General features: G+C 45.2%; 1 protein-coding gene across 1 annotated transcript; it reads right to left on the reverse strand.

Annotated features, from left to right (window-relative positions):
- Window positions 1-2,123: 2,123 nt before the first annotated feature.
- Window positions 2,124-2,387, reverse strand: LOC147987182 (ankyrin repeat-containing protein At2g01680-like). The gene has a single exon (XM_087542304.1). The coding sequence runs from the start codon at window positions 2,385-2,387 to the stop codon at window positions 2,124-2,126; it is 264 nt and encodes an 87-aa protein (XP_087398430.1).
- Window positions 2,388-10,394: the final 8,007 nt, after the last annotated feature.

Raw genomic sequence — 10,394 nt, forward strand, 5'->3', positions numbered from 1 at the left:
AAAAAATCTACAAGGTGAATAGTAGAAGCTGAGTTTTCAAAGAATGTATCACTTTCAGCTATACAAGATTGCCCATCCTCAAGAAAACAATTACAATTTCGAGTCATGGCCTGAACAGCCCCAGTAACTCATCCTCAAGAAAACAATTATAAAAGACTAATCTTAACCCACTGGTAGCAGTCGAACACTAGCAACTAGTGAGCACCGAAGAAACAGCACAATGAAATAGCTTACCCTGATGGTGTCAGCGTAGTTCCATCTGACCTCCTTGGAGAGCTGGCCGAGGAGGCAGTACCTGTGCGCAGGCTGCAGCCTCAGAACCCTGCAAAACCAAAAGCAACGTCAACATCAAACACACATACAAGACATACACCAAGATCTAGAAGGCAGTCCAACGCCAACGTACTTGAGCGTGTCGGGGATGACCATGCGCATGGTCCTGTCATACGGTGGTGGTGCGGCCTCGTATGCCTTAGCCTGGGTGTCGTCCTCGAGGCCACCAGCAGCCCCGGGCGCGGCATTCGGCGCAGACGACTAGCAGGCGAAGCTGAAGCTGCTGCATTGGGACAGTACAAACAGTGAGCCATATGCCTGGACCCTAAACCTTGAAGAAAGCAGTACAAAATTGCACTTCGTATAGGACTGTCATGCAGACCAAAGTAAGCATGAACCGAGTAGATCCCACTAGCATTATGCTTTCTAAAAGATTGCTCGACTAGCATTTTTAAAATTGTCATGTTGTAGAACCTGAATTGAGGGTAGTGAAAAGGTCCAGAATGTATGAAGATAAGAAAGAAGTTCTTCCCTGGACTGGTTAGTTTTAGAAGCTCTAGCGCAAAATCGACTCTAGGAAAGATCGACGATCCAATTCAAAGATGTAGAGAAAAGTAATACTTAAAAACGGGAAAATGTCTAAACAGCAAGCTAGCTGCACGTTATACAGCGTCAGCTTATTTCACTGCTCCATAGATGGAGCTTACAATACACTAACCACTTAGACGCACTAATGCAGATTAAAGGGATATGCATGTTTTGTGCCTGTTGGTTTAGGTAGATCTATTCTGGATACCAATGTTTATCTCCTTAGACCATAGGCATTCCATCAAACTGGTATGTTACAACAGACTGAATAATTCAAGGAATCACCTAGTAGTGGCAAGAATATACAATTGTACAAATGCAGTGCAAGAAGACTAACTACACGATAGTAACTTCCTAGAGCAGGCAATGTAAAACGATGTGAATCTCAAATCTATAGCAGCTGCAGTGGTTCAATATAGTTTATGAAATATAATTTAAAGAGAGAGCAGACTGCCTTTATACGATTTTGGTTACTACCAATTCTCAGTACGATTGCATTAGTGCGTCAAGACGCTGAACAATTTATGCTGTCGTTCCAACAGTTTATGCTACAAGCCAACAATATATAAGCCCGTGCCAGTGTTGCTGTTCCGCTGCTCTGCTCCTTGTGCTGCCGCTAGAGATCCCCCGATGGCCTAGAAGAAAAATACTGTTAACTGACAATTTCTCAATAAAGTTTCTGTACAACAGCACAAGGTGGTTAACACAAAGGGGAACAAAGAATTAACATGGCAGCAGAGCAAACCAATACAGCTTGCAACTAATAAGCACATGATATTGCTTGGCAAAAGAAGCCACCAGGATCCAAGTAGATCTAGATTTACAGGTGCAATCTTCAATAACTATTAAAGCCATAATTACCACTACAACGAACACAAACAAAATTATGTACAGATGGAGCAACGGAGTCTATCGACTTGCCCAAAAAGTACTTGCAAAAAAAGAAGGAACGCCAGTATCATCATCCATACAAAATAATCACTAGCATGGACCTAGCAGTAATCATCATCATGCAACCCATCGCCAGACGTGACTGGGGAATCCAAAGCACTAGATCTAACAGGCAGTGCCTAAATCCACTCGAAAACAACGTAACTGCTAGAACCAAGCAGATCAAAGCACAGCGCGTACGGATGACATATCCTGCATCGGATAATGCTCAGGAGAGAACCTACTGCGAAGTTTAAATATGCAACTAGCACGGGCGGGACAATTCTCGGGCAACTCACCCCGCAGGTGAACTTGAAGAAGACCTCGAGCTACTAATCGAGCGAGAAGAGGGGCTCACCGGTGTGCCCTTGCTTGGCGGCGACGTGGAAGGTGTCGAGGTCGAGGCGGGAGCGGAGCTTGGCGGTCTTGAGGTCATAGAGAGGGAGGAGGAGGTGCACGACCTCGAGCGCGCCGGCCTCCGCCGCGACGTAGAGTGCGGACTCCTCGGCGCCGGCCAGGAGGCGGCGCACGGCCTCGGCGTCCGCGGATCGGACGGCCGCGAAAAGCGCCTGGTGGGAGAGCGGCAGGAGATCCATCGTCGGGCGGGCGGCCAACCGGAGAGCCGGCGCGGAGCTGACCAAACGGAACCCTAGCGCGTCGGCCGACCTGCTCGACTCGATCTGGGGCATAGGGTAGGGAGAGATGGTGAGGGGAGGGAGGGACGAGGTCGGTGGCGGCGGTGAGGAGGGCGGCGAGGTCGGCGGTGGGTGTGAGCGGCGGGGAGAGAAATGGATCGGGGAAAGGAGGCCGGGGAGAGGACTGGATCGAGGGAGGAGGTGGCGGCGGCTGCAAGGACAGGAGGGGTGCGATGGGGGGGGAGTCGATGGGATCTGACCTAGGGTTTGGGTTGCGGGTGGGGGGTATCTCTTTTTCATTTTATTTTCTATTTTTCTGTAGATGGATGGATGGATGGATGTGGGATGGAGAGATGGATGGATGGATGGATGGGCGCCATGTCATCGATCCGTGGGAAGAGTCCTGATTGGTCGAAAAAGCAGTGATTTAAAAAAGTGTCTAAGTACTAAAAATAGAGGGATTTTGTGAAGTAGCTATCCAAAATATTTTGCAAAATGGCACCACACAAATTTTCACTAGAGTTAGACCACATTTTATGGATAAGGACCAATTTCTATGCATTTCTGATCTTTCTAGCTATTTTTAATCATTTTCTGAGTGCCCGAAAGGAGGTTTTCTTGTGAAGGAACTACCAAATAATTGTTGCAAAATTGGACCAAATCAATTTTATAAAATTCTAGGACATATTTAATGCACAATTGACAAAATGGTTTGGTGTAAAAAGTTTTGATCCACCTCTCGTGAAAAAGACAAATTTCCACCGATTCAGATGGAAGCGGGTCAAATTTGAACTGCAGCTGCCTCATAGTTTGCTATTTATTTTTTACAAAAATCATTTCTAGGTACATAAGTATCTATTTAATCAGAGAAACACCAAAAGTTTTCCAAGATTCAACCACTAGCTAGGAATGGTCAAGCCCGCAGTTTTGTCCGCATTTTGAAATGGGCATAAAAAATTCAAAAAAAATCAAAAAATTGGGAAACCTTCGCGTTGTGTCATCATATGTGGCCAAGTTCCTAGGAAAAATAACAAACTTGTAATACGGCAATTATTTTAAAAAAGTGTTCTCAGAAACGAGCTATCACGTGCGGAGATCAATGGCTTTCAAGCCAAATGATCAATCTTATGGCCACATTCATGGCATAGTTTGTTCAAATGATCTCATATTGTGCACAAGGGTGCATATTGGAATGGCAAACAATGTTGCCTAAGGAAGTTTTCATTTTCTTTGGACGAAAAAACCATTTTCCATTTTTCGAGTGCCCAAAAGGAGGTTTTTTTGTGAAGGACCTCCCAAATAATTATTGCAAAATTGGACCAAATCATTTTTCTAAAATACTAGGCCATATTTAATGCACAATTGAGAAAATTGTTGGGTGTAAAAAGTTTTGATCCACCTCTCGTGAAAAAGACGAATTTCCGCCGATTCAGTTGGAAGCGGGTCAAATTTGAACTGCAGCTGCCTCATAGTTTGCTATTTATTTTTTTCCAAAAATCATTTCTAGGTACATAAGTATCTTTTTAATCAGAGAAACACCAACAAAATTCCAAGATTCAACCACTAGCTAGGAACGGTCATTCCCGCCGTTTTGACTCCATTTTGAAACGGGCATAAAAAATAAAAAAAATCAAAAAATTGGGAAACCTACGCATTGTGTCATCATATGTGGCCAAGTTCCTAGGAAAAATAACAAACTTGTAATACGGCAATTATTATAAAAAAGTGTTCTCATAAACGAGCTCTCATGTGTGGAGATCAATGGCTTTCAAGCCAAATGATCAATCTTATGGCCACATTCATGGCATAGTTTGTTCAAATGATCTCATATTGTGCACAAGAGTGCATATTGGAATGGCAAACAATGTTGTCTAAGGAAGTTTTCATTTTCGTTGGACGAAAAAACCATTTTCCATTTTTCGAGTGCCCGAAAGGAGGTTTTTTTGTGAAGGAACTACCAAATAATTGTTGCAAAATTGTACCAAATCATTTTTATAAAATACTAGTCCATATTTAATTCACAATTGAAAAAATGGTTGGGTGTAAAATTTTTTGATCCACCTCTCGTGAAAAAGAGAAATTTTCGCCGATTCAGTTGGAAGCGGGTCAAATTTGAACTGCAGCTGCCTCATAGATTGCTATTTATTTTTTCCAAAAATCATTTCTAGTTACATAAGGACCTATTTAATCATAAATACATGGTTTGGTGGCGATACGTCGAGGTTTGGGCGGTGGCCGAGGGCCCCAACTCTGGAGCGCATAAACTCGCATGCCCATCGCGTGGTGACCGCGTGACCGTTATGTTGCCATGTGTTCTGGGCGGCTTAGGCATGTCTAATGGGTTGGGCACTCCCCAAGTTGGTGCTAGGAAGAAAATTACAACATAAGATTCTCACGAGAAGACCGATCGATGCTCAAACATGAATTAGCAACCAAGTGTTTGATTAGCGGTACGGGAAATGCACATGGCCAATGGGCGTGAGTTTTGGCTGAGGATGATCATCTACTAAGGAGAATGTCTTCACAAATTTTTAGCTCAAAAGGAGGATCCTAGGTGGTACTTGCTTTGCAAAGTACCGCGCTAGACAAAAATATGAATGTTGAAGCTGGGCTCAAAATAATGAATGGATTGAGTTGAAATTTTGTGGAGGATGGTTATTCGGGCATAGGAAAGCATTGTAGAAAATTGATACCATTTGGACATGCCAAAGTAGTACTTCCTTCACAATGCTCTTCTATGGACAGAAACTTGGGAAAACTAGTGAGAGAGATTGGATGAATGAACTGAGCTCAAAATTGGTTAGGTAAGTTACTTAGGTATGGTCATGCGCTGGTCAATTTTCAGATCATTTGGGTAAGCCTAGCTAGTAATTACTTCACAAAGCTTCTCTCGAGGTAGAAACTTTGGAAATTTCCCGAGAAAGATTTACTAGGAAAATTGAGCTGAATATTATCATGTGGCAATGATTTGGGTATGGAAGAGTGCCCGAAAAGTTTGAGGGTAATAGGAGGGGTCTATATAACACTTGCTTTGCAATGTGCCAATTTGGCCATAAAATATAAATTGAACCTGGGCTCACATAGATGATTTGACTGAGCTAAAATTTGGAGGAGGGTGATAATTTGGGCATATGAAGAAACTGTATAAATTTCATGTCATTTAGAGATATAAAAAAGGTACTTCCTTCACAATGCTTCTAGGTGGACAAAAACTTTGGAAATTTGCCGAGGAAGATTTGCTACGCAAATGGAGCTGAATTTTGTCATGCGGTAATGATTTGGATAGGAAAGAGTGCCCAAAAATTCCTAGGGCAATCAAGAATATATATAAATAGCACTTCCTTCATAAAGTGTTGTTGTGAACATAATAGGAAAATGAATATTGTTGAATTAGTTTTGAACTAGGCAAGGAAGGATTTTTACATATTTGATGAAGATATGAGCCAAAGAATTTATGAGATTTTTTTGGGAATTTTGGGAATGATAGAAATATGGGTTGCTTCACAACCTAGGGCAAAAACTGCCACATGGACATGACACATAGGCAAAACTGATGAGATGGTGCCTAGTCATCACAAGTCACCACAATCTACCAGGCTATGACCATCTATATTGGTCATTAACAACTAGAAATAAGGCAGCGGACTAGCACTGTTTGTTTTGTGACCATTTCGTGTAAGGAAATTACGACCTTTCTGACCAAAATGGTCGCAATGGTTTAGGGTTTGAAGCCCCCTGAACAGCTTTTGACCAATTGGTCTAAAATGGTCATAAATTTATGACCAATTCTTCGAGGGTCACTGACAGAAGGTCATAAGTTGACATATTTCTTGTAGTGTGGGTTGGGAGAAATGCCTTCCATTCGCGGAGTTTGCTTACAACAATAGTTATCAAGCTAGCTTGGGCAAGGCTCCTTTCGAAGTTCTCTATGGACGAAAATGTCGAATGCCTCTTAACTCGTCAGAAACTGGGGAAAGACAACTCTTTGGCCCGGATATGATTCAGTAAGCAGAAGAGCAGGTTCGCGTTATTCGTGAGAAATTAAAAACAGCCCAATCTTGTCAAAAGAGTCAATATGACCGTAAACATAAGCCTATGACTTATGAAGTCAGCAAGAAGGCCTACCTTCGGGTTACTCCGTTAAAGGGAATCCATCGTTTCGGTATCAAAGGAAAATTGGCTCCTCGTTACATTGGACCCTTTCGCATTCTTGCCAAACGAGGAGAAGTTGCCTACCAATTGGAACTACCTTCGCATCTTTCCAGAGTTCACGATGTCTTCCACGTTTCTCAACTCAGGCGTTGCTTCGCGGATCCTATCCGTGGAGTGGACCATGAAACGCTTGATCTACAAGATAACCTCTCATATCGGGAATATCCCGTTCGTATCCTTGATCAAGCCGAGCGTACCACTCGACGCCATAACATCAAGTTTATCAAGGTTCAATAGTCACACCATTCCGAGAAAGAAGCCACTTGGGAAAGGGAGGACCGTCTTCGACTCGAGTACCCCACCTTCTTCCCGGAGGATCCTAAATCTCGGGACGAGATTCTTTTGAGTGGGGGTGAGTTGTCACACCCTAGTTAGTTCAAGCATTAGAGTGTGCATCATGTTTAAGTTCCTCTTAAATTTGAAATGGGGAAGACAGAACCCCCAGCACCCCCCTGGAAACAACTAGGGTTTACTAAAGTTATTTTCAATGAACCCAAAATACCCTTCACAAAAAGTTCATCATTTCTGGATTGGGCTAAAACCCCTGGCAAAAATGGTGCACTCTTTTATAGGACATTTTGGATTCTCTGAATTAAATCATAAGTATTTGAACTTGGGCATTTAAATGCTATAAAATAATTTAAATGCTCAAATAATTCTGGAAATAAGTGTGGGCTGTTGGGAATAATCTAAACAGAGCCCCTAATTATTTTTAGGATTTTTAAAGATGTCTAGGTATTTTTAATAAATGCCCAACAGTTGCAGAAAAAATAGAAAAGAAAACAAATAAGAAAAAGAGAGAGAGAGAAACCCACCTGGGCCTCACCTGTGCTGGCCCAGCCCACCTGGCTGGTGCCAGTCGTCACCCACCTCTGCCAGTAGGCAGAGGCGTGTCGCCGACGCGCCCACCCGCGGCCACCTCCTGCTTCCACCTCCTGCTGCCTCCTCGTCCCCATCTGAGCGCCACGAAGGCGCCTGGCACCTCCCTGCACTCCTCCCCTCTCTCCCCCTCGTCTCCCTCACCCTCTCCCGCGATGGCCGAGCGCCAACCTCGCCGCCGTTCGCCGTAGTCGTCACCAGAGCCACCCCCTCGCCTCCCTGACGTGCCCGTGAGCTCCGCTACCATCATCTACGCCTCCTCGATGACTCACGCGACGCCAGACGCCTCCAATCACCGACCCCGACGCCTTCTTCTTCCTCGGTCCGCCGAGATCGCCGGCAACGCCCCGACGTTGTCCGACCTCCTCTGAGCCCGCTGAGACGCGTTCTGCAACCGCCGTGAGCTCCTCTACCAAACCCCCTCTCCTCTGCTTCGTTTTCTCACCGTAGACGCTGCCCCCTTGCTCACCATAGCACGCCGCCGCGCGAGCTCGATGCCGGCGTCACTCCGGTGACCATTTGGTCAGGCGCGGGTGCTCAACGCACTCAATGCACCTCGTAGCGCCTCGCTAGTGCGTCCGTTTCCCTCCTAGCTCGCTGCAGCAGCAAAACCACCAACGGCCGAGCTCCGGCCGCCGCCCGGCTCGACGCCATCGTCGTTCCCGGCCACCCCAGCACCAACCAACGCCACCGTTGGATGCGCCACACCGCCAACTACCCGTAGCACCCACCCGCGTATCGAGCCGTGGCCGGAGCAGCGTTTCTGACGCTCTCCGCCGTCTCGGCCTCGCCGGCGACTCAACGCTGGCGCGATTGACCGTGCTGACCAGGGGTTTGACCCCAGTTTGACCCCGCCTGGGTCACTGATATGAGGGCCGGCTCCTAACTAAATTAGATTAGTTTTAATTAGAGCTAATCACGCTGTTAGAGGTTAATGACCTCGTTAGCTAACTCTCTCTCACTAACATGTGGGTCCAGGCCCCACTGACAGTTAATTAGAGTTAATTCAACTTTGTTAATTAGCTGAGTCACTGACAGAGAGGGCCCACCAGTCAGGTTTGACTTGGGTGACCCAGTTGACCGCTGACGTCACACCTATGTCATGCTGACGCATTAATTCAATTACTGGATTTATTCTTTAATAGGAAATTCCAGAAAATAACCAAAACTTCTAAAAATCATAGAAAATCAACCATAGCTCCAAATGCAAATATTTATATATGAAAAATGATCAAAAAAATTCAATCTATCCATCTGTAATGGTTTCATGCATGAAAAAACAAGTTAACCTTGCTGTTTAAGCAGAATAAGGTAATGCACTAATAAGGCCATGTTTAATGAGCTAATATTTGAATCTTTGATTCAAATGAGTTCATCGCCTTCTGTTTTAGCTTGCATTAGGTCAAGACACTTTCATCTTGCCATGTCATAGCATGCATCAGATTGTTGCATATTGCCATGGGTTGATTATGTTCGGTGTGATCTTCATGGTAGGTTCTGCCTCCGAGGATAACCCCGAGTATCCGTCTGAAGGGCAGTACCCTACAACAGGCAAGCAACCCATTGATCATTCCGATACAAACCCATGTTCTCACTTCTGCCCTTGTTTATTGCATTAAGACAACGCGATTCAAACTACTGTGTGCTACGGTAGTTGAACCCTTATCCTCTACATGACCTGTCATGGCCACAGTAACTAGATGAAACCCACTAGCATGTGTAGGAGTTGATTGAGCCATGTATGTGATTCCTACCTTGCTATGCCTGCTATGCTTAGAGTTGTGTCAGGTCTGGTTCATCTGGGTGACGGGCTAGAGTGATATGATTATGTCGGTAACGTGAGGGATGTGTTGAACATGTTTTGGTAAAGGTATCGATGAGAGGCCATGTAGGAGTACATGGTGGGTTGTTTCATTGAGACCGTCCATAAGAACTGAGATCTGTATGCGTGATTTAAGATTCAGTTACTACCACACATTGGGCCCTAAAATACGACCCCGCTCGACTTAATGACCCATCTCGTCCTCTGTCCAGGAGTTGCAACTAGTTTCTGGTGTTTGTAGGTTATGTGTTGGCGGCCGTGCGTAGCGCTGACCCTAGGGTAGGCTATGATGCGGTAGATACACCGTGGCACGGTGTACCGAGTCGCCCGTTTGGTGTCTCGGGAACCCTGCACACATAGTTTGGGGCCGTTGAGGACACCCCGGCCAGATTTCCTTGCCGATGGAACCTGAATAGGTGATAAACCTGGACTAGAGACTTGTGAGGTTAGTCAGGTCGTGGTCTACACCCACGTCGGTTTTCGCTTGAAGTCTGCCGAGCACATGTCGTGTGCAGATGCTAAGTGGTGGAAACATGTGTGACAAAGTACACCCCTGCAGGGTATAAAACTATTCGAATAGCCGCGTCCGCGGTAAAGGACTACTTGGTTGCCTATACAGTTCATAGACAAGTTAATGGATACTACTAAAAGACTCAAGATAAGTGTGAGTACCGAGGATGGCCCTCTCGTAGGATGACGAGGGAGGATCCCCAGTGAAGTATTGTGTTGGTGAGTAGTGGACTCGTGTGCGAAAACTATTTTCCTAGTGGAGTTCCGTAGGATAGCTTAGCCAAGAATCAAAGCTGGCTTGCCGCAATAACCCCACCACCTTATTGAGAATGAGCATGTATAGTAGGTTCTGTTGTAAGACTTGCTAAGTACCTTTGTACTCATGTTTGCTTAATTACTGTTTTCAGACGACAACACCACCCCCTCCGATGGGTTCTACGTAGACCTTGACGTCAACGAGTGACTAGCCACCCAGGTGGTGATCCTGGCCATGGAGGGCCCTATGTAGATAGACGGGCTTCAGAAGCCTTCTTGCTTTCTAGTGT

This window comes from Triticum urartu, chromosome 2A, assembly GCF_056163025.1.
Source record: "Triticum urartu cultivar PI428250 chromosome 2A, HENAU_Tu73, whole genome shotgun sequence".
NCBI lineage: Eukaryota > Viridiplantae > Streptophyta > Magnoliopsida > Poales > Poaceae > Triticum > Triticum urartu.

Bases quoted from the DNA above. Each gene is read 5' to 3' on its own strand.
- LOC147987182 (XM_087542304.1), bottom strand. From the start codon at position 2,387: ATGGATCTCCTGCCGCTCTCCCACCAGGCGCTTTTCGCGGCCGTCCGA.